The 27,888-nt window shown below is 43.0% G+C and overlaps 2 protein-coding genes and 1 non-coding gene across 7 annotated transcripts in view; all 3 read left to right on the plus strand.

The window, feature by feature from the left end:
- The window catches only part of rhbdl3 (rhomboid, veinlet-like 3 (Drosophila)), a 64,707-nt gene extending 53,172 nt beyond the window's left edge, over positions 1-11,535 (plus strand). For all 4 annotated transcript variants that reach the window (XM_082965469.1, XM_014175462.3, XM_014175472.3 and 1 more), the window contains 4 exons: positions 2,153-2,265; positions 8,008-8,108; positions 9,078-9,138; positions 9,635-11,535. In XM_082965469.1, coding sequence (XP_082821595.1) covers positions 2,153-2,265; positions 8,008-8,108; positions 9,078-9,138; positions 9,635-9,906 — 547 coding nt within the window. In that variant the 3' untranslated portion in view covers positions 9,907-11,535. The remainder of the gene's footprint in view (positions 1-2,152; positions 2,266-8,007; positions 8,109-9,077; positions 9,139-9,634) is intronic.
- An 8,874-nt stretch (positions 11,536-20,409) lies between these two features.
- Positions 20,410-27,588, plus strand: LOC106587227 (BUB3-interacting and GLEBS motif-containing protein ZNF207). Of its 2 annotated transcripts, XM_014175414.3 has the most exons (11): positions 20,410-20,595; positions 21,127-21,253; positions 21,354-21,489; positions 21,620-21,811; positions 22,039-22,120; positions 22,327-22,391; positions 22,956-23,089; positions 25,189-25,287; positions 26,008-26,232; positions 26,452-26,608; positions 26,748-27,588. In XM_014175414.3, exons 1-11 carry the CDS (start codon positions 20,555-20,557, stop codon positions 26,891-26,893), a joined length of 1,404 nt encoding a protein of 467 aa, XP_014030889.1. In that variant the 5' UTR covers positions 20,410-20,554; the 3' UTR covers positions 26,894-27,588. The 2 variants fall into 2 exon arrangements, with proteins under 2 accessions (XP_014030889.1, XP_014030900.1); XM_014175425.3 differs by lacking the exon at positions 25,189-25,287 and having other exon boundaries at positions 20,411-20,595.
- Positions 22,414-22,533, plus strand: LOC123739860 (small nucleolar RNA SNORA49). The gene has a single exon (XR_014382931.1). It is a non-coding gene; the product is annotated as a small nucleolar RNA SNORA49 (small nucleolar RNA).
- Positions 27,589-27,888: the final 300 nt, after the last annotated feature.

Raw genomic sequence — 27,888 nt, forward strand, 5'->3', positions numbered from 1 at the left:
AAGGCATTCATCACTAAACACACACACCTCTGAGAGAGGCGGAGGCTGCTGGGAATTTAACCAACTATCTAATGTCCCAAAGCTCTGGCTATCTATCAGCAGGAGAGGTTGTTCAGTGTTGTGACTGCTACACACACACACACACACACACACACACACACACACACACACACACACACACACACACACACACACACACACACACACGCACACACACACACACACAATCCACACATGTGTCCTTCATGCCCACAGGGCCCGTACTCAGCACTGACACGTGTGGATGCCACAGCAGAATCCAAAACACAGGAGTTCTCCTAGTTCTCCCTCTCTCTCTCTCTCTCTCTCTCCCAGCTTAGTGGACGTACTTTAACCATAGCGACGATAGCATGCCAAAACCAGGCCAAAAAACCCCAGTGTGTTTCAGCCTCAGATATTATGAACACATTGGTTTAAAGTCCCTACAGCGGAGGTCTCCCTAGAAACAAATCCCCAAACAGAATCAAATCTATGAGTTGTTTTGTTGAAGCGTACAAGAGCCCTCTTGGTGTAGTGAGAGAACGAGAGAATCATTCTAGTTGACAATGAGACAAGGGCGATATTGATTGGCTTGTGGAGAAGCAAGGCCCTGTCCAAATACACAAGGACGTTCCACTGGAGATTAAAAGGACTATTCATTTTCCAGTGTTAACCAGTCCCAGAGGGATACTTCCCCACACACACACACACACACGTTCCTATGAGAAGACATCCCGTTGTCTCTTAACAATGGCACAGACAAATACATGGATCACTGTCATTGTCTAGACAACCACAAAGGAAAACAAAGAACGCAATGCTGTTTTCACTGAGCTACTGTACAGTACACTCAATGCCAGCTTAAAAGGCGGGAAAATAAGTCAATTCCTGCTTTTACGTTGATGAAAACATAAGGAGTTAAGCAGCCAAAACGTGATAAAACAGAGATGCGGTTCAAATTTTAAGTGGCCGGGAAATGCCTTAGTCTTTGGTCAAGGGAAATCTACTAAAGTTGTCCTAGACCCCCTAAAAATATATATTTTTTAAATAGCTGTAGGTTTAGTGGCGTGTTGTCCTGTGCTGTTTGTGGGCTGATATGTGCGTTCTGTTTGTGTTGTTGTCAATTGGAAGGGATCCGCAGTGTTGTTGACCCAGTGAAGGGATTACATTGTGGAGGGGTGTAATATGCTGGACTTATCACAGTCAGCCAGATCACTACACAGCCAGTCAGATAGATAGATAGAGAGAGGAGAGGAGGGACACTGTAAAAGCCTGTTAGGGATCCAGCACCATCGTTGGACTGAGAGGACAAAGCTAAAATCTCAGCCAATGGCGACGCATCAAATGTGTCAACTGCCAGCACATGGCAGCAGGAGCCAAGAAAAATGCTGGATCAATACTGAGACATTGGTGTGTTCCCAGAATGTTGATGCACTAGCACTAGAGCCAAAACCAGTGGATAGCACTGCTGCAATACAGTTGGCCTAGTTCTGATGTTGTAGCAAAGCCTACATGCTAACTCCTTTCCCTCCAGAAGCATATTATGCCCAGTCACCGTTGGCCCTTAGTCATGTGTTGTTGTTGATAATGGCGGTATGAGCTGCTTCCTAGAGCTACTGTAAGTCCCCCCAGGGGAGACTATTTCAGTATGTTCACTGGATAATCAATATGTTAAATGTCTTATATGCTCTGTGGGCACAATTATCTTTCAGCAACACATTGCCATCCATCCATCCGTCCGTCCATCACTTTCTACGACCATCGGGTCGGGCTAATTTAATGATAATGAATTTAGCTTGGTGCTCATTGAGGGAGAAGTTACAGGGGGGTAGAGAGTATTCTGATATAGATTCAATTACTTTATGTCACTTACTCTCCTACAAACAGATTCTAAAAAGCTATACAGGCATTCAATATAGAGGCTTTAAACAAGTATTCATAGAACGTCTCAGACTAGGAGTGCTAATCTTGGATCATGAGATTACATGAATTGGGGGACCTGATCCTAGATCAGGCCTCCTACTTCCAGGTTAGAACCATTGCTCTACAGATAAAATAGGTAATATGACCATAGACTGTATGTGACGGTGGATGTGTCCTGTCGAACTGACGGCTGTGTGTTGTGACCCAGCAGGATAGAACACCTGGGTCTGAACATGGCCATGCAGCTGCTGGTGGGAGTCCCTCTGGAGATGGTCCATGGAGCGCTGAGGATAGGACTGGTCTACGTGTGTGGTGTACTGGCAGGTGAGTACTGGACTAGGGTAAACACAGGGGAGTGGGAGGGAGGGAGGGAGGGAGGGAGGGAGGGAGGGAGGGAGGGAGGGAGGGAGAGAGAGAGAGAGAGAGAGAGAGAGAGAGAGAGAGAGAGAGAGAGAGAGAGTTCATGTTTAATAGGAAGTCCATGAATATTGAGAGAGAGCAAAAGGACCAAGCCTACTGGGATGTTATGCATCAGGAAGAGGCTTTGAAGGCAAATGTCATCGCTAGCTCCCTAGTGACATTAGCTGTTAATGTCGTTTGAGCGCCCGGGGCTCCCCTCTGCCCCTCTCCCTCCTCTCTCCCCTGGCCCAGCACGGCTTGGCTCAGTATGGCTCAGTGCTCACTAGATTACTATATGACCATGGGGTATGTTCTACACTGCGTGTTCATCATGCAGTGTACATGAGGAGTGGAGCGATAATCCAGCTTTAGTTTGAACTACCTCTGGAGCCAAACAAATATTATCAGGGATTTCTGGCTGCTGCCCTCTGGAAACGAAATGCTCAGGAAACATTCGGAGTGGAAATATTTGGACGAAAATTGTTGATGTTTGAGAGACGTGTGGGGATATTTAGCAAGGATATAACAGCCCTGTGGGTGGGTGTGAAGAAGCTGTAGAAGGGCAGGGTAAGGGATTGCCAGCGGAGAGTGTAATTTTGTACCTTTTTTTAAATTAGCCAAGTCAATTAAGAACAAATTGTTATTTACAATGACAGCCTAACCCGGACGACGCTGGGACAATTGTGCGCCGCCCTACGGGACTCCTGATCACGGCCGGTTGTGATACAGCCCGGGATCGCATCAGGGTCTGCAGTGACACCTCTAGCACTGAGATGCAATGCCTTAGACCGCTGCACCACTAGGGAGACCCATTCCGTGTGTGTGTGTAAAGTTTGTGTGTGTGCTTATTTTACATAGGTGTGTGTGTTTGTGGAGATAAATACTGTATATATGTATGAGGTTTTATATCTGGTTGTGTATGAAGATGGGTGTGTACACAGAAGCCTTTTGGCCCCAGCTGTGGTGCCCCCCCCATACACCACACACACACACACACAGATAGTGGTGGTACTGAGAGGGTCACTGTGCCCACGGCAAACTGCTGGTTAATTAGATATCAACCCACTGGAAGGAGGTGGGTGGGTGTGTGTGTGTGTGTGTGTGTGTGTGTGTGTGTGTGTGTGTGTGTGTGTGTGTGTGTGTGTGTGTGTGTGTGTGTGTGTGCGTGTGTGCGTGTGTGCGTGTGTGCGTGTGTGCGTGCGTGCGTGCGTGCGTGCGTGCGTGCGTGCGTGCGTGCGTGCGTGCGTGCGTGTAGGGAGGTTGTCTTCTGTGTTGTTTTGTCTGGGTAAATGTTGTTATGGTGGAGAGGAGTGCTCAGCTGTACCCAACAGGGTCAGAGGTCAACAGGGACTGTGTCCAGTGAGAGGTCAATACTCAATATGGGCTTTTAAGGCTGTAATACAAATCAAATGTTATTTGTCACATGCGCCGAATACAGCAGGTATTATCTGTGATAATTCAGGATAGACCAAATACCTTTTAAAATGAACATAAAATAAATCAAAACAAGAGCAAGAAAGCAGGTAATGCATATACTGAACTGATTACAGTGAAACTTACTTACAAGCCCGTAACCAACAATGCAGTTTTAAGAAAAATACCTACAAAATAATAAATAAAAGTAACAAATAATTAAAGAGCAGCAGTAAAATAACAATAGCGAGGCTATATACAGGGGGTGCCGGTACAGAGTCAATGTGCGGGTGCACAGGTTAGTCGAGGTAATTGAGGTAATATGTACATGTAGGTAGAGTTATTAAAGTGACTATGCATAGATAATAACAGAGAGTAGCAGCAGCATAGAAGGGGGGGGGGAGGCAATGCAAATAGTCACTTAGAGAGACTCATGATCGAACGCAGGCACAAACAACAAAAAACCACATCATATGTTTTACTATCCTTGTGGGGACCTAAAATTGACTTCCATTCAAAATCCTATTTTCCTTAACCCCTAACCCTAAACCTAACCCTAACTCCTCACCGTTACCCTAATGCCTACCCTACCCTATATGTAACCCTAAACCTAACCCCTAAGCCTAAAATAGTTTTTGTCCTCGTGGGGCCGGCCAAACGTCTTCTTGTTTTACTATCCTTGTGGGGACTTTTGGGGATTTCCGGAATCCACGAGGATAGCAATACAAGCCCAAACACACACACACACACACACACACACACACACACACGTAGAGACACAGAACGAGAAACACTCAATTACCACTTTCAGTATCTGTGATAATTATAAGATGACTGAAGTTTTAAAGGACAGTCAGTGACTTTGAACTCTCTACCTGTCTCTGATGATGAGTAGCACTGATGCTGTGTACATAATGTGGCCAAACTTAGTATTCCCTCATTGGCAGCAGGATTCCTGGTTTGGTGTCCTAGTTTGGAAGTTTAACCAACAAACAAGATAGATGACATGTCAGTTTCTCACCCAACAACTGACCCAGAGGGCCTCCAGAGAGAATACAAAGGGAAGGAAGTCCTTTAGTGGGTGTGGGTGTTGTTACAGTGATAAAACAATAATATTAACAGAGATAATTGTGGTAATAATGGTCTTCCCATCGGTCTACATACACACGCGGTGTGTGTTGCCTATCAGGTGTGTGTGTGTGTGTCTCTCCGTTTGTGTGTATTTCTATATTTCTCGCTATCTCTCGGTGTGTGTGTGTGTGTGTGTGTGTGTGTGTGTGTGTGTGTGTGTGTGTGTGTGTGTGTGTGTGTGTGTGTGTGTGTGTGTGTGTGTGTGTGTGTGTGTGTGTGTGTGTGTGTGTGTGTGTGTGTGTGTGTTGCTGTGTGGGTGTGTGTGTGTCTCAGGAAACATGTAATCATCTGCTTAGATCTCCACTCAGTGATTGATGCTTAAATCCATTTTAATTACACACACACCTCCTCTGCTTTGATCTAAATGACACCTGGTAACAGCCTACTTCAGGAAAAGCACTAACTACTACAGCTAGTTCAGGTATTTCAGATAATACAGTACATTCATACTTTTCTAGTTAATTGATGATGTGATGTACTGTTAAACTTCTAAGTGATGATGTAGTGGCTGCTTGGTCTATGTGTGTGTGTGTGTGTGTGTGTGTGTGTGTGTGTGTGTGTGTGTGTGTGTGTGTGTGTGTGTGTGTGTGTGTGTGTGTGTGTGTGTGTGTGTGTCTTTAGTGTCTCGTTGCTCTCTCTTTTAGTCTGACATACAGTATTTCCTCCCTGTCCTCCTTAAAAGGAATATTGATTTTACACTAAAAAAGATAGATCCGATTTGTCCTTCATCTCCCTCAAATCAAACCATTGACAATATGGTGGTACCAAGGGAATGGAGCCTCTGTGTGTGTGTGTGTGTGTGTGTGTGTGTGTGTGTGTGTGTGTGTGTGTGTGTGTGTGTGTGTGTGTGTGTGTGTGTGTGTGTGTGTGTGTGTGAGATTTGTACATGTATTTGCATGATCTCACATATGCAGTGGTGTAAAGTACTTAAGTAAAAATACTTTAAAGTACTTCTTAAGTTGTTTTTTGGGGGTATTTGTACTTTACTTTACTATTTGTATTTTTTTACAACTTTTTCTTTTACTTCACTATATTCCTAAATAAAACAATGTACTTTTTACTCCATACATTTTCCCTGACACCCAAAAGTACTGGTTATATTTTGAATGCTTAGCAGGACAGGAAAATGGTCCAATTCACACACTTATCAAGAGAACATCCCTGGTCATCCCTATTGCCTCTGATCTGACAGACTCACACATGCTTCATTTGTAAATGATGGCCAGAGTGTTGGAGTGTGTTCCTGGCTATCCATAAAATATAAAAACAAGAAAACGGTGCTGTCTAGTTTGCTTAGTATAAGGAATGTGAAATTATTTATACTTTTACTTTTGATACTTAAGTATATTTTAGCAATTACATTTGATACTTAAGTATATTTAAAACCAAATCATTTTAGACTTTTACTCAAGTAGTATTTTACTTGGTGACTTTACTTTTACTCAAGTTTGACAATTGGGTACTTTTTCCTTCTGTGTGTGGCTGAGCTCACCCCTGGCTGAGCTCACCCCTGGCTGTTTTCCTTCCAGAAATAGCAGCCTGATTGTAATGACTTAATATCGTATGGTAATTTAACCTTTTACTGCAGTGGGCTAAATCAGGGTCTCACAAAGGGTTTCTTGTTAGTCTTAAACAAATCTACTTTGAAACAAAAGTAGACACCTCACACACATGGTTATGGGCTTTAAAGAAAGAAGACACCTGTACCATGTCAGATATAGAGTTTGAATGTATTACATTTTGAGTTTGCATCCCAATATTACACTTTATATACATCACAGAAGACTGAAATATAACAAAACCGTTTGAAATAGAAACACCGGATTTTCCACGGGATTTTGGAAATAATGTTGATTAATTATGAAATGATGAAAAATATGAATAACATTCCACCCATGAGGCCACTAGGTCATTTGACTGCAGGAAAGGGGTCTACTATAGTGAAGCTCCCACAGAGCAGACTCTTCATGACGGCACACACACACACACACACACACACACAGACACACACACACACACACACACACACACACACACACACACACACACACACACACACACACACTGGAGATCATTCATCACCCCACATGTTCCCCTGTGCTGCGGAGGCAGGTGCGTCTCATGTAGTTGGCATCCATAATTCAAGCAAGCCGGCCAATGGTCGCTGAACTAAGGAGTTGGGAGAATACACCCCTGGGGTATCGTGTGTGTGGGTAGGTGGGCGGGCGTGCGTGTACACTTGTGTGTGTCTGCGCACACATGCATGCATATAGAGTGTGTCAGAACTCCTCTGTCCACACACCTTCCTAGGGAACACTAGGAACTCTCTCTCTCTATGTGTGTAATTCAATACTCCCCCCCAGCAAGCAGTTATCTGTTGCTCTGGTTGTGTCTGTTGCTCTGGTTGTGTCTGTTGCTCTGGTTGTGTCTGTTGCTCTGGTTGTGTCTGTTGCTCTGGTTGTGTCTGTTTCTCTGGTTGTGTCTGTTGTGTCTGTTGCTCTGGTTGTGTCTGTTGCTCTGGTTGTGTCTGTTGCTCTGGTTGTATCTGTTGCTCTGGTTGTGTCTGTTGCTCTGGTTGTGTCTGTTGCTCTGGTTGTATCTGTTGCTCTGGTTGTATCTGTTGCTCTGGTTGTATTACACCACTTTTCACTGGGTATTCAACCTTTCACTTGCCCCATATTCACTCCTATTAATGCCTGGTTGACTCTTGTGTGAATGGGGGTGAATTGGTGCCACGATGGTACCAGTGGTAAGCTCCATTCAGTGTAACACCAAGAGTCTCCTAACAGACTGTGTTGATACATATCATTCTTACAATGATCAATGGCGACTCATTGACCAATTTAAGCCTCTGTTTGTGCTTCAATACAACGACAAAAAACATCAGGAGTGACTGCGTTCATATACAGTATCTACAGTATCTACAGTATCTACTACCTGTGAATGTTATTTATTCGAAGCTGCTCATTGAATCAATTATCATTATTCGAAGCTGCTCTGAGATACATTATAGCTATGGATACGAATTGACCTATTCAATATGAATTTCCTCTATTGATCCTGTGAATATGAAGGTGATTGATTATTTGATTGATTCTAGCCTCTGACCTCTGACCCTGGCAGGCTCCCTGGCCGTGTCTGTCACTGATATGACTGCTCCGGTGGTGGGGTCGTCTGGAGGAGTCTACGCCCTGGTCTCAGCACACCTGGCCAACGTCGTCATGGTAAGTGTGTGTGTGTGTGTGTGTTTGTGTGTGTGTGTGTGTGTGTGTGTGTGTGTGTCAGAGCAGGAGCAGGCATCTTGTCAGGAGATGACTATCACGCTCAGACATACATCATGTGGCATCAAAGCAGGGCATTCTGGGGCCCAGCAGGTGCTCTGTCAGTCTATGGATTACATACATTCCTGCCTTTCAGCTTTACCATTTACAAAGAGTGGAAGGGTGTGTCGACTATCTAGTGTTGAAAGTGTTGAGTGTGTGTGTGTGTTGCACGTGTGTGTGTGCGTGCGTGCGTGCGTGTGTGTGTGTGTTGCACGTGAGTATGTGTGCACTGTGTAGTGTTAAAGAGTGTAATTAGATAATTGTCATATAACTTCATTTTCTCCCATTCTGAGGCTGCATGTAAATTCACCTTTGGCCTTGATTCGATCCATGCATACTACCCTACAAAGTCATAACCTTAGAAGTAGGGGACATAAGGCCATACTGCTGTCTATATGATTGGATGGTCCCTGTCATCAAATATTTACACTGGTGGGCACTTTACAATCCTTGGGGGTCCTTCCTCCTCTCAGACATATTCGATTTCCTACAACAGCAAGAATAGGGAGAAGATCAAGGGTCATCACATGATATCTTTGTTGGCTCTGAAAGCTATCATGGAAGGGGAAAGATATGTTATTGTTGTAATCTATGTGTCACTCTGAATGTTGACAGTTCTGTAAGTCGCGTTGGATATAGGTGTCTGCTACATTACTATCTTTTGAAGGTAATGAAAGAGGCTTAGTGTCGTGGATCATTATTAATAGGGCCAGGAGTTTTTCCTGGTCAGGTTACATGGTCAGGGACAAATCCAGGTCCATGTTATCTAACATGGGAAAACTCCTGGCCTGAATCATAAACCCTTTATCTTGCGCTCTCTCTCTCTCTCACTCCTTTTCTCATCAACTCACTCTGCTCCTCTCTCCCCAGAACTGGTCGGGTATGAAATGTCAGTTTAAGCTGTTCCGGATGGCCATGGCTCTGGTCTGCAGTAAGTCTGTCTAAACTCTAAAGTTTCTCTATATACACCACTGTGTGACTAGCCACAGCCTGCAGGTAACCAAAACCAGCACACGGTTTATTTGGATCATTAAAAAACAAAGTCGCTGGAGGGACCTCCAGTCTTGCGTACTGTTACAATAACCTTGCTCTTGACATAGTTAGTACCGTGGTGGATGTAGGTTTGGAGACAGGAAGGGCCCTGTGGCTAGCAATAGAAGCTTAGAAAGAACATACCCACTCATGTAAGATTAATGTGAGCAACGAGGACGGGTTTGTTGTGGTCTCAACCTTTATAGTACATAACCAACTTCTTATTTTTCTCTTTAATATAAGCATACGCTTACAGTTTGGCAAGTTACCATGATTTGTAAGAGATAAACATAGCAGTATTTACAATAAACTAAAAATAGCAATATCACTTGTTCACTATGGAAACAGGACTATTACCAGCATTATGGTGACACTTCTCTCTCCCCCCTCGTCAGTGAGTGTGGAGTTCGGCCGTGCCGTGTGGCTGCGGTTCTACCCGCCGGCCTTCCCGCCCTGCCCCAACCCAAGCTTTGTGGCCCACCTGGGGGGTGTGATGGTGGGGCTCACCCTGGGGGTTGTAGTCCTCCAGAACTACGAGCAGCGTCTCCAAGAGCAGTCTCTATTCTGGATCTTCTTCTCCGTCTACTTCCTCTTTGTCCTCTGTGCTGTCTTCTGGAACGTCTTCGCCTACAGCCTGCTGGACGTCCGGCTTCCCCCCACGCCGTGAGCTCCCCCAGCCTGTGAGGGCAAACTGAGAGGGCCAATTACGTACCTCAGATCCAATGGAACATAACTATCTAGGTCCAAGACTTCAGAATTTGTATCTTCATTTTAGAGTACTGTATGGAACAGAGTGTGGCGGCATCTCCTCTTAAACCCAATGGTGCCTATAACTGTAAGAAAGAGGATATTATGACAGCTAGCTTCAATAAAGGACAATTTCATAGGGTTGGAGATTGTTATGATACACATGTCTTCGATCTGTCATACTATATATAGTACTGTTATCTGTAAGTCTGAACTGAAGCTATGAAATGTTCCACTGTTGACATGTTATACTGTACTGAGTACATCTGACGTGATATGGTTTTGTTCCAACTTCCTGATTTTTCTTTGGTTACCTGACTGTTTATACATTCAACGATGCTACATTGTTGCCTTTCACAATATGTCTGGCAAGACAAATGGCTAAAGCAGAAAGAGATCGGTACTCAAGCTAGGTATTTGCAGGGAGAATTGGCTTACGTTTTTGTTGTTGCCTTTGGTCCCGTGTGGCTCAGTTGGTAGAGCATGGTGTTTGCAACGCCAGGGTTGTGGGTTTGATTCCCACGGGGGACCGGTACGGAGAAAGAAAATGTATGAAATGTATGCATTCACTACTGTAAGTCGCTCTGGATAAGAGTGTCTGCTAAATGACTAAAATGTAATGTAAATGTGTGTGCGTGTGTGCCGTTTGCAGGAGTGGACAGTATTATCCGGGCAACACTGACTTACATTATTTTGTCATGTGCAAATGGAAGTTGAAACAAAGATATATGTGATGTTCAAACCCTCTGTGTTCCTGACTGTTGCCAAAACCATCCCGTAACCAATAGCATACAAAAGACAGAGCACTACAGAGAACATGTACTGTTTTATTAATAGGGGGATATGTTGCCTTTTGGGAGGAGTACTGGTTGAGTTGAACATCAGCATTCTCCCTCTAGCACAGACTTATTGATAGGTATTCAATATTTAACTCTGTTACAGACTGTGGAAATGGTGCTACATGTAAATAGGTCCCTCTCTCCAGAGTTAGCCTTCAGTTAGTACTGTACTGTCAATGCCCTTAAGGAGAAAGCTAAGTCATGTTGTATTGGATGCTGTGTTTGCTTCAAACAGGAGAACACGTCGCATCTCAACCAGCCAAGGCTCAAATTAGCCTGGTCCCAGATCTGTTTGTGCTCTTACCAACTCCAATGCTGTCATTGTCAAGCCACAGATGTTTGGCATGACAATGAATGATATGGAGTTGACATGGTACCAGGAACAGACTGGCACCCAGGCTAGCTCAAGCGTGTACTTAAAATTAACTTCACGTTATGCTGCTTCACACAAAATAAATAATAAGAAAGACTGTAATTATTAACAAATTAATATTTTAACATACAATAGCCGGTTGTTGATTCTTGAATTGGTCTACAATGTGATGTGTAAAATATCCTGTGTATTTAACATTTGTTGATTGTATATAATAAGGTCTATGATACGGAACATAGTGGTAACTGACAATATTTTAACAAGTGCGTATTTTGTAGATTTGATATGTAAATACTGAATACTGGAATACATTCAACTGTTTTTATAATGAAACGTATTCTGACCTCTTGGTGTTATTTATGATTCAACCTGCACAAGTGTTTTGAAAGACCATTTTCATTCAATGCCTTTTGTTTTACTGCCCCCCCCCCCCCCACACACACACACACACACACACACACACACACACACATACACACATACAATAACCCTATTGCACAACTACCCCAGCCAGACATTTTAGCTGAGATGACTGTTCAGCAAACTGATTGTCTAGAGTAGACTAAGGCCTCTTTCACGTAGGCAAACCATGGAGACCACAAAGGGACCAATAGAGAAAAGGCCTCAGCGTTGTGAAGATATCTAAACAAACCCAATTGTTTTTTGCCTCGCTCCAAACATCATAGTGTCCAGACACACACACACCAGTCTTTCTCTGTGGTCAGGGCTGTTGTGCGAAAAGACCTCCTCGGACCAAAGCTGGTTCAGTCACAAAATTGGATTAACTTTCCAAATGGTGTTTGGCGAGAGCTCTAGCCTGAGTGGCCAACGTGGCCTTGAGGAAAACAGTTGATATCAAAGTAATCAATGAAATACGTGAGGACATCAATAATGGCTGTTGATGTGGAAAAGGCTTTCGACCGACCGTCTTGAGTGGTGTTTTCTATTCAAAACTTTGGAAGCATTCAACTTTCCAGCTGAAATAATACATTTCATACAAATATTATATAAATACCCGAAAGCAAGAATATACACACATAATACATTATCTGAAGAAATTGCTTTAGAAAGGGCCACAAGACAGGGATGTCCTCTCTCCCCCCTCCTGTTTGCACTGGCAATTGCACCGCTTGCAGAAATAATTGGACAGGAGGACCCAAACGTAACAGGTATCAGTATTGGTACACATGAATATATACTAAACTTATTTGCTGACGATCTCCTGATATACCTGACTAATATTGAGTTTAATGCCTCCTTTTTTCAAAATATTTTTTGAATACTCTAAAAACTGAAATAATGGCAATAGGAAAAATAAAAATAATAACTCATGATCTACAGCAATCCGTTAAGTGGACCACAAAAAATATTAAATACTTAGGATGCGTAATAGGTTAAAACAAAGAAAAAATAGATAAAGATAACTATCTCATTACTTAACAAATTGAAAGCAGGTCTAATTAAATTGATCAATCTCCCCATGAATCTTAAAGGTAGAATAAACCTCTTTAGAATGGCAAGGCTCCCAAAGTTTTTATATTTGTTTTCGGTAACACTAATTACCCCACAGAAGACATTCTTAGTATACTTGGCCATAACAGACTTGATATGGGCAAATAAAACTCAGAGAATAAATAGGAAAGGTTTACATTTCCCTAAGTCTAAGGGTGGTTAGAGACAAAGTAGAGTCGCAATTCAACAGCTCAAATGTAAGACGTTTGACGTACAGTCAATCACGGATTACAAAAAGAAAACCAGCCCCATCGCGGACATCGACGTCCTGCTCCCAGACAAATTAAACAACTTCTTTGCTCGCTTTGAGGACAATACAATGCCACTGACAAGGCCCGCTACCAAAGCCTGTGGGCTCTCCTTCACCGTAACCAACATGAGTAAATCATTTAAACATGTAAACCCTCGCAAGGCTGCCGGCCCAGACGGCATCCCTAGCTGCGTCCTCAGGGCATGCGCAGACCAGCTGGCTGGTGTGTTTACGGACATGTTCAATCAATCCCTATCCCAGTCTGCTGTGCCCATTTGCTTCAAGATGGCCACCATTGTTCCTGTTCCCAAGAAATCTAAGGTAACTAAATGACTATCGCCCCGTAGCACTCACTTCTGTCATCATGAAGTGCTTTGAGAGACGAGTCAAGGATCATATCACCTCCACCCTACCTGATACCCTAGACCCACTCCAATTTGCTTACCGCCCCAATAGGTCCACAGACGACGCAATCGCCATCACACTGCACAGTGCCCTATCCCATCTGGACAAGAGGAATACCTATGTAAGAATGCTGTTCATCGACTACAGCTCAGCATTTAACACCATAGTACCCCCCAAACTCGACCCCGCCCTGTGCAACTGAGTCCTGGACTTTCTGACGGGCCGCCCCCAGGTGGTGAGGATAGGAATCAACATCTCCACCCCGCTGATCCTCAACACTGGGGCCCCACAAGGGTGCATTCTCAGCCCTCTCCTGTACTCCCTGTTCACCCATGACTGCGTGGCCATGCACGCCTCCAACTCAATCATCAAGTTTGTGGATTACCAACAACAACGAGACGGCATAAAGGGAGGAGGCGAGGGCCCTCGGTGTGTGGTGTCAGGAAAATAACCTCTCACTCAACGTCAACAAAACAAAGGAGGTGATCATGGACTTCAGGAAACAGCAGAGGGAGCACCCCCCATCCACATTGACGGGACAGTAGTGGAGAAAGTGGAAAGTTAAGTTCTTCGGCGCACACATCACGGAGAAACTTAAATGGTCCAGCCACACAGACAGCGTGGTGAAGAAGGCGCAACAGCGCCTTTTCAACCTCAGAAGGCTGAAGAAATTTGGCTTGTCACCTAAAACACTCACAAACTTTTACAGATGCACAATCGAGAGTATCCTGTCGGGCTGTATCCCCGCCTGGTACGGCAACTTCTCCGCCCACTACCACAAGGCTCTCCAGAGGATAGTGCGGTCTGCACAACACATCACCAGGGGCAAACTCCAGGACACCTACAGCACCCGATGTCACAGGAAGGCCAAAAAGATCATCAAGGACAACAACCAGCCGAGCCACTGCCTGTTCACCCCGCTATCATCCAGAAGGCGAGGTCAGTACAGGTGCATTAAAGCTGGGACCGTGAGACTGAAAAACAGCTTCTTTCTCAAGGCCATCCGACTGTTAAACAGCCAACACTAACATAGAGTGGCTGCTGCCAACATACACACTCAAATCTCTGGCCACTTTAATAAATGAAATAAATGGATTTAATAAAGGTATCACTAGTCACTTTAAATAACGCCACTTTAATAATGTCTACATGTCCTACATTACTCATCTCATATGTATATACTGTATTCTATACCATGCACTGAATCTTGCCTATGCCGCTCGGCCATCGCTCATCCATGTATTTATATGTACATATTCTTATTCATCCCTTTACATTTGTGTGTATAAGGTAGTCATTGTAAATTTGTTACATTACTTGTTAGATATTACTGCACTGTCGAAACTAGAAGCACAAGCATTTCGCTACACTCGCATTAATATCTGCTAACCATGTGTATGTGACCAATAACATTTGATTTGATTTGAACTTTAAGATTTGGAATTGTATCAACTCGCCACCCAAGGCTTTTACTTGCAACATATTGTTAAATGCACTAACGAGGAACCATGGGTACATATTGAAGATGCACTTGCTCATCCCCAGAATCTTTTCACATGTCTGTTTTCAAAGGATGGAGCTAAGAACATGACCAACTTCACAGTTAAGAACACTATAACAAAATGAAACACATTCTACAAGAACCACTATCACTTCCTGAAAACTCACCCTTATGGAACAATCCTTGGACAGCTTTACAGAATTCACCAATAAATTGGCCCACATGGAGAACTGAAGACATAGAAACCGTAAATGACATGGTAATAGGAAATACAACTTTTTCATGACAGAATTAGATAGTAATTTTGAACAGAACAATGTAGACATTTTCAAATATATGCAACAAAATGTTGACCTAAAAGCTTTTGGACATCAGAGCAATGTTGAGGGAATTCTACTTGAGTCAGAAACAGATACTCATATGATAGCTAGGTCCAGTAGCGATTTTAGAACGTCAATCTTAGTGGGCCAAAAAAAATGTTTAGGGTGATGCATGCCAGCAAAGCCTCTACACAGCACAACACTAACCAATACATTAATTGCTCTATAAAGGTGACAAATTGTGCCCGCAAACTGTTAGGGCCTACATACAGTGCATTCGGAAAGTGTTCAAACCCCTTGACTTTTTCCACATTTTGTTATGTTACAGCCTTATTCTAAAATGAATTCAATTGTTTTTTCCCGTTGTCAATATACACACAATACCCCATAATGACAAAGCAAAAACAGGTTTTTAGACATATTTACAAATGTATTAAAAAACTGAAAATCACATTTACATAAGTATTCAGACCCTTTACTCAGTGCTTTGTTGAAGCACCTTTGACAGCGATTACAGCCTTGAGTCTTCTTGGGTTTGATACTACAAGCTTGGCACACCTGTATTTGGGGAGTTTCTCCTATTCTTCTCTACAAATCCTCTCAAGCTCTGTCAAGTTGGATGGGGAACGTCACTGCACAGCTATTTTCAGGTCTCTCCAGAGATGTTCGATCGAGTTCAAGTCCGGGCTCTGGCTAGGCCACTCAAGGACATTCAGAGACTTGTCCCGAAGCCACTCCCGTGTTGTCTTGGCTGTGTGCTTAGCGTCGTTGTCCTGTTGGAAGGTGAACCTGACTAATCTCCCAGCCCCTGCCGCTGAAAAACATCCCCACAGCATGATGCTGCCACCACCATGCTTCACCCTAGGGAGGGTGCCAGGTTTCCTCCAGATATGACGCTTGGCTTTCAGGCCAAAGAGTTTAATCTTGGTATCATCACACCAGAGAATCTTGTTTCTCATGGTCTGACATTCTTTAGGTGCCTTTTTGCAAACTCCAAGCGGGCTGTCATGTGTCATTTACTGAGGAGTGGCTTCTGTCTGGCCTCTCTACCATAAAGGCCTGATTGGTGGAGTGCTGCAGAGATTGTTGTCCTTCTAGAAGATTCTCCCATCTCTACAGAGGAACTCTGGAGCTCTGTCAGAGTAACCATCAGGTTCTTGGTCACCTTCCTGACCAAGGCCCTTCTCCCCCGATTGCTAAGCTTGGCCAGGTGGCCAGCTCTAGGAAGAGTCTTAGTTTTTGCTCTAGACAAGTTATAGAAACTCAAGGATGATCAATGGAAACATGATTCACCTAAGCTCAATTTTGAGTCTCATAGCAAAGGGTCTGAATACTTATGTAAATAAGGAATTTCAGTTTATATTTTTAATACATTTGCAACAATTTATAAAAAACGGTTTTCACTTTGTCATTATGGGGAATTGTTTGTAGATTGATGAGGGAATTAAAAAAAAAATCAATTTTAGAATAAGGCTGTAACGTAACAAAATGTGGAAAAAGTCAAAGGGTCTGAATACTTTCCGAATGCGCTGTAAAACTGTCCCAAAAGCAAAGTCCCAACTGCAGTCCCAACACTTTACCACCGCTACACCTGGCTATCAGCGGTGCCTTGTCTGGCATCCAAACAGTTAATTCAGCCTCATTTACTGTCTTTAAAAATACATAACTGTCAAGGGTGTGTACGGGAGGCGAAGTCAGGTGCAGGAGAGCAGAGTGTAGTGAGCATGCGCACTTTAATTCCGTTCCACGAATGACAGCACATAAAAACAATAACGTGCAAAAAACACGGAACATAGCAAAAGTAAAGCGCCTGACAATAATCCACATCACAAACAAACAATTACACACAAAGACATGGAGGGGAACAGAGGACTAAATACATGCAGTAATTATGGGATGAAAACCAGGTGTGTAATGGAACAAGACAAAACCAATGGAATATGAGAAATGGAGCGGCGATGGCTAGAAAGCCGGTGACGTCGATCACCGAACGCCGCCCGAACAAGGAGAGGAGCCGACTTCGGTGGAAGTCGTGACAATAACTGATAGGGCTGACTTGCTTAAACAAATGTGGTTTCTACTGACAATTGAGATATGGCATAAGGGGACGACAAGCGGATAAGAGGCAATCCGTAATTTCGATTAAGACATTAATGAGCGAGCTAGGACGGACGTAGTCAATATAACTATTTGTTCAGCACTTCTGAAATATACAGCGACAGAATTCAGAACATGGGCCGTTCTTACAGTGTTCTCCCTGTACACCAAGTCAGAACAGTAACTTTAGGTGAAATTAAGAGGGAAAAATAGACCAAATTACTAGGGTGCGGCACATGGGCCACTAACAGCTTATTACACAACATACACTTAGTATTACTTTCTTAGCAACAGTATACATATCTCCCTGGAATATTACATAATTTATGCAGCAGCATACAAGACATTTTTGGACTCACCTTGTTGTGCTGTGCTCACTTGAATAGGAAGGTGGCGCGGCGGTCCATTGTGGGCAGATTTTGTCATCAAAGTCTGACATTCTCTGGATTTATGGTGCTTTCAATACAACTGGGAACTCTGAAAAAAACAAGGTTGAATGATGATGACGTCAGTGATCTTCAGGTCGTAGCTCTAGAAAAAGGCCAGAGTTCCCGACTTACAATTCCGAGTTGGATGACCGTTCAAAAGCTATATTCCCAATTGGAGCTTGTTTTTTCCTGTTTTCCCAGTTGTCTTGAACTCACCTGGTCAGATTTCCCAGTTACGAGTTAACAGTTGTTTTGAGAGCGACAGAAATTATGCTGGATTGACAGCATGGCCAATGTTGAATGTTTATCATTTTAAGTTTGGAAAAGAGACCCTTAAACCCAGACTTGGGACAACACAGCCACCACTGAATAGCAGGCTAGTGATTGCTTTGCAATGCTTGCAGTTAGCCACTGATTCCTTCCAAACCACTCATTGTTGAATTTGCGATTTCCAACTTGTTGTGTAATGTTTAGGTCCAATGGCCGATGAGCACTGATACGTTTTATCTATAATTTCTCTTCATTATTTCTCTTCATATGACAAGGATTAAAAAGGATTTGCCAGTAGATTGTCGACTTGATTCATGATGATGACTGCTAGCTAAGATTTTGAAAGTATGATGTTGACATGATCAGTCCAATCAAAGCTACTGTAGATATAACGGTATTTGGGGTCATTTTATCTGTGGCCAAAGACCTTGAGCCTTCTTGGATGGGCACTTCTAATGTAACTCTATGGCAGCACCCCAAGGGGCTTGAGTGTTCTGTCACTCCCCATGAGTGACAGAACACTGAGCCAATCACTGCGCAACTAGAGAACATTACAAGCTGCTACGCTCAGTATTTTCCACTGGCTGCCCCACCACCACAGAAAGCACTGAGCTGCCTTACTCAAGAAAGCAAAAAAAAGTTTGTATGTGGCTTTATTAACTCAATTATTTATTTTATTTTATTTACATTGTTTGCAAACTGATATGTGACACGTATTAATGCCAAAATAACATGCTAAAAATGACGGGTCGCCACTGAATAGGCCAGATATACAAACCTTGCAGAAAGCCTATTCAACTGACAATCTATTAAAAACATATACATTTACATTTACATTTAAGTCATTTAGCAGACGCTCTTATCCAGAGCGACTTACAAATTGGTGCATTCACCTTAAATATCCATATATAGAAACTATTGGAACCAAGACTTACAAATTACTGAAATTGATGGAGGGAGTGTTGGAACATAATGAACGAAATTAACTGCCTTATTATTTAAATATATATTTTAAAATCTGGCTACAGACAGAAACAACATAAAACAATTTGAAGTCTTACAAGCATTAGAAACAACATTGGGTGTGGATATGGTGGGAACATGTGGGTCTGAGCAAGTGTGATATCATTCATATTTGTGGAAAAGTATGTAGAAAGTTAAGTTGTCTATTGTTTTTGTTAATGTGTGTTTTTGTATTGTAAAAAATAAATAAAAGTAAAATAAAATATATACAAATAAAAGAAATGGTTGAGTACAAGAGTCGGCCCTAATTCATTCAGAGAAGGGAGGCCTGCCACTGTGGTCTCTCCTCAGTCTAGTCACTGCCGTACTGGAAACAACAGCAGCTCCCAATTTATACAACTTAACATTCATTAGGAGCCCTGAAATTGGCTTCTGTTGTGTTTACTCACTTGCATAAATATCCCATTTTCCAAATTAATAATTTACCTAGGAGAGAGAAAGGGAGGGAGGGGAGAGAAAGAGAGAATGGTAGTGAGGGGGAGGGAGAGAAAGAAAAGGGAGGGAGGGTGAAGATGGACATTCTCTGAAGTAGATTTATTGTTTCCTTTCTGCTCAGAATGCTGAGCACAGCTTTGGGTATAGTTATTTTCAGTTATTCAAATGAGTCTGGGGACTCACAATATAGGCCCTATTGAGTCTATGTGCGGAGCTAATACATTTTTCTAGAACATTTTGTTGAATCAAATGAAATTGAACATCCATATCATAATGCATGGCATGCATTGCAAGTTGGTGCTGTTCAGTATTATAAACTGGGTGATTCGAGCCCTGAATGCTGATTAGCCGTGGTATATCAGACCGTATACCACCGGTATGACAAAACATGTATTTTTACTGATCTAATTACGTTAGTAACCAGTTTATAATAGCAATAAAGCACATCGGGGGTTGTGTTATATGGCCAACATACCACGCCTAATCGGCTGTATCCAGGCACTCCGCGTAAGAAAAGTCCTTAGCGGTGGTATATTGGCCATATACCACACCCCGTGGCTTATTGCTTAATTGTTGTTGTTGTTGTTGTTCTATTATAAGGAGGGATAGGCCCGCAACTCAATATATTCGTATTTATTCAAGTCACGACATCAGTCAGCTGGTCTCAGTCAATGACTATATAGATCTACATTTGAATTGATAACAGCATTGACGCCTTCATCGCCACACAATAGTATGGTGCAATGTCGCACCCATGTGGACATTACAGTTATTACACCAGCACAGAATACATTGAAATGACGCGAGCAGAAAAACATCAAATAATATAATAATTTGGTATGATTATTAAATTCCGATTATATCGGATCAAATCCCCAAAATGTACAACTTCGTCAAAATCCTGGAAAGACGTATTTCAATTACTTTTGTTTAGGGAATTGTGCACGTGTTCCATCAGCACAGCATTGTGGGTGCTATCATAATCCACTTCCTCCACTTCAAGAAGCGCCATTTTCGGCGTTGTCATTACAGCATGTCGCTAATGTTTATGGCATAATAAGAACGAATTTCACTGTGTGTTATTATACGTTAGCTTTCCAAGTACTATCTGAAAGATGGGGCGAAAGAAGAAGAAGCAGATGAAGCCATGGTGCTGGTATCCTTTGGTTTGGGGAATAGACCAAACGCAAATCATGAAAGGAAAGTGAGGGCTCGAGTGCTTAGCAAGGTAGCTACTAAGATACTGTAGGCCTCACAAGACCTGTTCGCACTTTTGATACTTTGTCGTATGTTTGTAATAATGTTGTGGCAATTTAATTTTACAACATTCTCTTTTAGTTTTATCTCAACAAAGTTAACCTAAATGGTGTATATTGACGAACATTTTTGCCGGAAATCTAGCTCTGTTAGCTAACTAGCTAGCGGCATTATTAGTTAGCAAAGTAACTTATTGTATTCATTATGTAGCTATCTACAACTACCCAGTTTGACGCTTACTCGGCATACTTTGTCTGTCAGATGGTGGTCAGAGGTTGTGCTCAAAGAGTAACTATACCTTACGTTCAAGTAAAGGAGTAACGTTATTAGCAGGGAGCAGGCACCATCGATTGAATTAACTGAAACCAACTAGCTACCTTGCTGACGTTAGTTTATACTCTATGACATTTCCTTAATTCACAACTTGAAGGTATTGTAATCGAGATTTCGATGATGAAAAGATCCTCATCCAACATCAAAAGGCCAAACATTTTAAGTGCCATATATGTCACAAGAAGTTGTACACTGGTCCAGGGCTGGCAATCCACTGTATGCAGGTTGGTATTCACATTAACAACATGTTGGTTATTCATCTCTGTTGTCATACCTTTTATTTGTGAGATGAATCATTGATGGCGTGGGTTGTGTGTGTTTCAGGTTCACAAAGAGACCATCGACGGGGTCCCCAACGCTATACCAGGAAGGGTAGACATAGAATTGGAAATCTATGGCATGGAAGGAATTCCAGAGAAGGATATGCAGGAGAGGAGACGGACATTGGAACAAAAGCAGGGTTAGTTATTGTTAACATTTCCTGCATTTGTACTGAGAAATGGGGAGGGGGGTTAGACCATAGAAGTCTACAGCCAGAACAAATCATCTTAAAGAAATATTGTGTGGCTAAAATACCCACCTGTGTTCAGAGAGCCAGAAGAAGAAGCAGAATCAGGATGACTCTGACGAGGATGACGACGATGATGATGCTCCAGGCCCTTCGTTCATTCAGCAACAGATGCCTGCTGCCCAGCCCCAGGCTAGCTACGTCCCTCCCATGGCCCAGCCCAGCATCCCCCCCGGGGCCAGGGCTCCAGGCATACCACCAGGAGCTTACTCAGGTAGAACATGGGCTGAATGGCCATACGATTGCTCTGTTTTGCCAGTAAGATATTTGCATCAAGTAATGATGATTGGCAAAAATGTTCAACTGCTCTGAATTGTGAATGAACCATGCCCATTCTGAACAAACCACAAACTGGAAAAAATACATTCCCTTCACCATATGTCTTATAAACTATACCTGGTGTTTAAAATCTAGTTTCTTTCCCTTTTCTTCCCAATGCAGGAATGCCCCCTATGATGCCAGGTCACGGTGTCCCGCCCATGATGCATGGGATGCCCCCTGGTATGCACGGAATGCCACCAGGGTGAGTACTAACTCATACTACTCAGTGGGCGACATTTTCCTCTCTCAATGACACACAAAGCCATGGTGCGTTTGCTCACTCTTTGCAGGAGTTAAATATCGCCCTGAACTGGTCCGTCGCTGCAGAATCTGCCTTATTATTAAAGCTTCACAGTTAGATTTGATCATTCAGATTGTAACTCACCTGTTGGTTTGATCTCCATACAGCATGATGCACGGGATGGGAGGGATGATGCCTCCAATGATGCAAGGGATGCCCGGTATGCCGCCAGGTAAGCACTGTCCTAGGAGGTACTTCCCCTCCCTTACTCCAGTCACTCTGTACTCAGTGGGGTGGTCTGGCATTGACAGGGGATACAGCACTGTGGCCCTCTCATCTAGGACTATTCTCCTTTTATAGAGAGAGCTGACAATTTCACAAGACTAGAATAGTGCATTGAGCTGGGCGACATCGACAAAACTCTATTTAACGATAAGCTTGAAACATGAATGTGCACCACAGTTGTTTTAATATTACCCTTAAAAAATACTACTACTTTGAATGTTGTAGCTATCGATTGTTCGGTTATCAATCACCTATATGAAATTAAAATAAGTTTGCTGAAACGTCACATTTCTCTAGTAGGGCCCTATAGGTTATTTATTGTAATGAACGATATCAGCAAAATGCCCACGATAAGTGGTCGATGTCGATCATTTTTGGTTTATCGTCCTAGCTCTAGTAGCGCTAAATCATGTTCACTCTCCATTCTATCATGACCTAGAAACCATCTGCTTCCCTAAATTCTTGAGAAAGAACTGTGATTTGATATTGAGACCTGATGTCTTGTCTATAGGAATGCCACCTCACATGGGTCACCGTCCTGGTATTCCCCACATGGCCCAGGCCCCCACCCCGGCAGGGATGCCCCGACCCGCAGCAGCTGCCCCTGCTGCCGTCAGCAAGCCCCTGTTCCCCAGCGCAGTACAGGTGGGTCACCTTGCCTAGAGGCGAGGTGGGATGGAGCTGTAGCTTGTCATATCTGTCTCATTGGTTTACCCTGTTCATTTTAAGTGGTGTCCATTGAATAATTCACCAAGAGGATTTCCTCTGTAGTAAGATGGTTGTACTGGTGCGCTGATCTCAGGCACATGCATACTATCAGTATCATCAGTAAAGATAAACTTCTCCTTAATGCAACCGCTGTGTCAGATTTCAAAAAAGCTTTACGGTGAAAGCACACCATGCAATAATCTGAGTACAGCGCTCAGCCACCAAAACAAGCCATAGAGATACCCACCATGTTGCGGAGTCAGTAAAAGTCAGAAATAGCGTTATAAATATTCACTTACCTTTTGATCTTCATCGGAATGCACTCCAGGAATCCCAGTTCCACAAATGTTTGTTTTGTTCGATAAAGTTAATCTTTATGTCCAAATACCTCCTTTTTGTTTGTGCGTTTAGTAAACTATTCCAAATGCACAAAGCGTGGGCACTAAGTCCAGACACAGTCAAAAGTTCCATTACAGTTTGTAAAAACATGTCAAACGATGTATAGAATCAATCTTTAGGATGTTTTTATCATAAATCTTCAATAATATTCCAACCGGACAATTCCTTTGTCTTTAGAAATGAAAGGGAACGGAGCTCATGCTCACGGCTGCGCGCGTAACTAAACTAAAGGCTTTCAGCCTGACCAATGGTTCAAACAGCTCTTATTCGCTCTCCTTTCACAATAGAAGCCTGAAACAACATTCTAAAGACTTGACATCTAGTGGAAGCCTTAGGAAGTGCAATCTGACCCCACAGACACTGGGTATTGGATAGGCAATCACTTAAACTACAAACCTCAGATTTCCCACTTCCTGGTTGGATTTTGCTCAGGTTTTTGCCTGCCATATGAGTTCTGTTATACTCAGACATCATTCAAACAGTTTTAGAAACTTCAGTGTTTTCTATCCAAATCTACTAATAATATGCATGTCTTAGCTTCTGGGCCTGAGTAGCAGGCAGTTTACTCTGGACACGCTTTTCATCCAAATGTGAAAATACTGCCCCCCAGCCCAGAGAGGTTAATGATGGGGAGTAGGCTTGGGCGGTATCCAGATTGTCATACCGACCTTGTGCCATATCGATATATTCGGTAATACCGGCACTGAACACACTATTTTCAAACCCCCGCTGAGCTTTTGTAATCCAAAGGTTAGCAATGCTAACAAGTACATGTAAAATCGCATAGAATGGTAACTAAATGCTAAAGAGCACATCGCAAACATTTAGACAGCCTCTGACCTAAACTATTTTTAGGACAGACATCCCAGCTCAAAATTATAAAAGTAACTTCGAAATGTTAGTTTGCTGCACGCACAACACAATTATTAGACAGCAAGGCTCTTGATCCAGGAGGGGTTTCTGCTGTTACAGGCACTATAATTAATTTTGTAAGAAGCTAACCACTTAGCTAGATAGCTAACTAGCTACTAAATTAGCAAAACAAATGTACAGCTGCAGAGCATTTAGCACATTTTATAGACTGTTTACTTAAAAGTTATAAAACATCTAGCTGGTGAACATTTAGTTGTGAATTCCATACTGTAACCTGATCACCTGGCGTGTGCTGCACAACAATGAGTGACTCACAGGGCTCCGGTCTGTCATTGTGTGCTTGCAAACAAACACCATGTGACTGGGTACTAGTGGTAAGCTTCATAATGAAAAATTATCTGACAGGTGAAATGAAATACGCAATCATTGTCTATTAACATATTGCACAAGTTGACTGCAGGTATTTACTTGAAATGTAGCAACAAATATTCACATTTATGCAATCTCCAAAGAAATAGTTTCAACACTTGAAAAACCATCCTGTGGCTATTTCCAAATACCACGGTATATGCTATACCGTCCAAGCCTAATAGGGCGCAGCAATAGCAAAGTTGTATCGGAAATGCATCCACAGTAAGGAACAATAGTCAACTATAGCTCATTGTCAAACTGCCCTCTCCTCGATTTCCTCTCTAGAGCTGCTGGTATTCACTCTAGGTTCTGCTAGTGTTGTTCACACTCTGCCTCTCTTCTTTATGCTGCAGATGGGCTCTCATGTTCCAAACACCATCACAGCCTCTCCCAGTAGCACTGCAGACTCTCAGTCTGCTGCCTCTAAGCCTCTGTTGTCTAACACTCCACAAGTAGGCAGGACTCTCACTTCCATGTCCCATAGACGCTTGTGGCATGCAGCATATCCGCTTGATTTGGTTGGGAATGCTACAAAATGTCTGGTCTGACAACATATAAGTTAACATATTCAGCAGGCTTTTTGTCATTCCTTATGCATTTTTATGAATCGCTCCACCAAAAGGATGAGCTGCCGGTCAGCTTTCCCTTAGGACTTGCTGCATGCCTGTGTGTGGCCTGCCTTAGTTTTCTTAGCACTGGATTGGTGATTTAAATATGTATTTTGTTTAGGCACAGCTTGCCTTTTAGTAATTTTTCCCTTCCCCTGACTTGTTAGCATGATTTCCTCAGATGGTATTTCGCACAATGCAATGCTCATCAGCAATGTGTGATATGACAAGTTTTTCTTGAGTGTTTCAGCTGAACTGACATTTCAATCACTTTTTCAAACTACAATTTTATATGAATATAATCACCTGTGGAATCCTGATTCTTTTCCAGTCATTTAAAGTGCTAATCGGTTGAGTTAGTTGGATGTGCAGTGCACTCTGCTTAAAAAAATCTGAGGAATCAACCAAATCATGGGACAAATTCTGTTTAGAACGCACTTCTAAGGAATCAACAGGTCAAATGTCTAAGTAACTGATTCCTATGCGAGGAGAGCATTGTAATCTCTGTGTGTGATTATGAGTCGCTCACCCATCTGACGGTGCCTCTTCCTTCCTGTCTCCCAGGCCCAGCAGAGTGCCTCTGGAGCTGTGCCCCACAGCGCGCCCTCCACCTCATCTGACCCTCCCAAAGCAACATTCCCCGCCTACACCCAGTCCTCTGCCTCCTCCTCTAACCCCCCTAGTAACACCGTAGCCAAGCCCCCTGCCACAGTGACCAGTAAGCCAGCCACCCTCACCACCATGAGTGCAACCAGTAAGTTGATCCACCCTGATGAGGATATCTCACTGGTAAGTTGCTCCTGCTTTGCGTTTTGCCCTTTCACAGTAAGTAATGAATGAGAAATTACGTTTATCTGTGTCGTGTTACTTTTTTTGATACTTGTAATATTTATTTAAAACAAATTAGTTAAATCTATTGTGATTTGTCCTTGCCGTTGCACTGAAAGGGATAGTCTAGTGTTGCGTCCTGTCTAAGAATCCTCTCTGTGTTTGTCTTCCCGGTAACAGGAGGAGCGACGGGCTCAGTTGCCCCGGTACCAGCGTAACGTGCCCAGGCAGGGGCAGGTCCACATGTCTGCCCCTCCTGTGGCGGCTGTGGGCAGCATGATGCCCCCACAGCAGGGCATGCCCCCCCAGCAGCCTGGCATGAGGCACCCTATGCATGGTAAGAGATGTTATGGCATCACTAGACCACAAACTTGTAGCCTTGGATGGCACGAAAGACCCAAGTATCATACCAGTCAAAACATGTTTATTTTTGCATTGTGAGTGTGATGTTTCAATATACTTCCTCCTCCCTCCAGGTCAGTATGGTGGTCCCCCCCAGGGCATGCCTGGCTACATGCAGGGCGGGATGCCTCCGTATGGGCAGGGCCCTCCGATGGGATACCAAGGAGGGCCTCCCATGGGCATGAGGCCCCCCGTCATGTCTCCTGCAGGACGATACTGAAGAAGTCGCAACGACCTGGCCCCTCACTAGGTTTGGCGGTTAAACCTTTTCTCACCTTGTGCTTTTTAAAACTAGCCCAAGCCAATGAGCAGTAAGACCAACCAGTGATGGTGAAGAAAAGTATTGATGAGAAAAAATATATATACGCAGCACACGGACATTTAACATGACATCTTTAATGGGGAAAAAACATAGAAAAAACAAAACACACCAACTTGATGATAATGACAACTTTGTCGTTGTGCAGATTTGATACATGTATGGTGTTTTTCTTCTCATGTTTCACTCAGGTTTGTAGAAGTGAAGTGTGTTAAATATGGTTCATATTGTTTTGACTGCTCGCTGCTGGAGTAACATGATCGTACCCCCCCCCCCCTTACAAAAAGGCAAGTTTCCTGTAAATATATGATTTTCTGTTGTGTAGAGTAAGTCGGTGACGAGGCCCTCACAGCACACTTTGTGTGTTGTTGGACGCCCTGTCCCCAACCGTATGGTTGGTGAGGGTCCTCCTTTATGATGACGATTCCAACTGTTTAGTAGTTTACCACCAGATCTATGGATTATTATTATCTATCAGTCTCTAGCTTCATTCTTATTTCAGGTTTATTCCATGATCAAAAGGGTAACTTGTGTGAATTTATTCTCTGTACTGTTTTAAACAATCTATGTTGTAATAAAACTCACTTAAAATCCAACACTGTTTTCTTCCTGACCCGTGGATGGGGATGAGGCTTCATGAAGGTTTGTACCATGAAGGTTAGTACCTTCATCATGAAGGTTTGTACATAAATGTTGTATTTATGAAATATTGCTCAAATAATAGGATGTCAACTTTCTAGGGCTCTGGTATTTTTAAACATGTTTTAATATTCATTGTCTTGATGCAGATAAGTTTATAGCCTAGACCTTTTAATAGTAATCCAGTCATTTAATACCTGCACCCTGAATTAGTTTCTTCCTCACCTTAGGTTCACTAACATTTGCATGCAAGTGCT

Source organism: Salmo salar, chromosome 02 (assembly GCF_965601325.2).
Source record: "Salmo salar chromosome 02, fSalSal1, whole genome shotgun sequence".
NCBI lineage: Eukaryota > Metazoa > Chordata > Actinopteri > Salmoniformes > Salmonidae > Salmo > Salmo salar.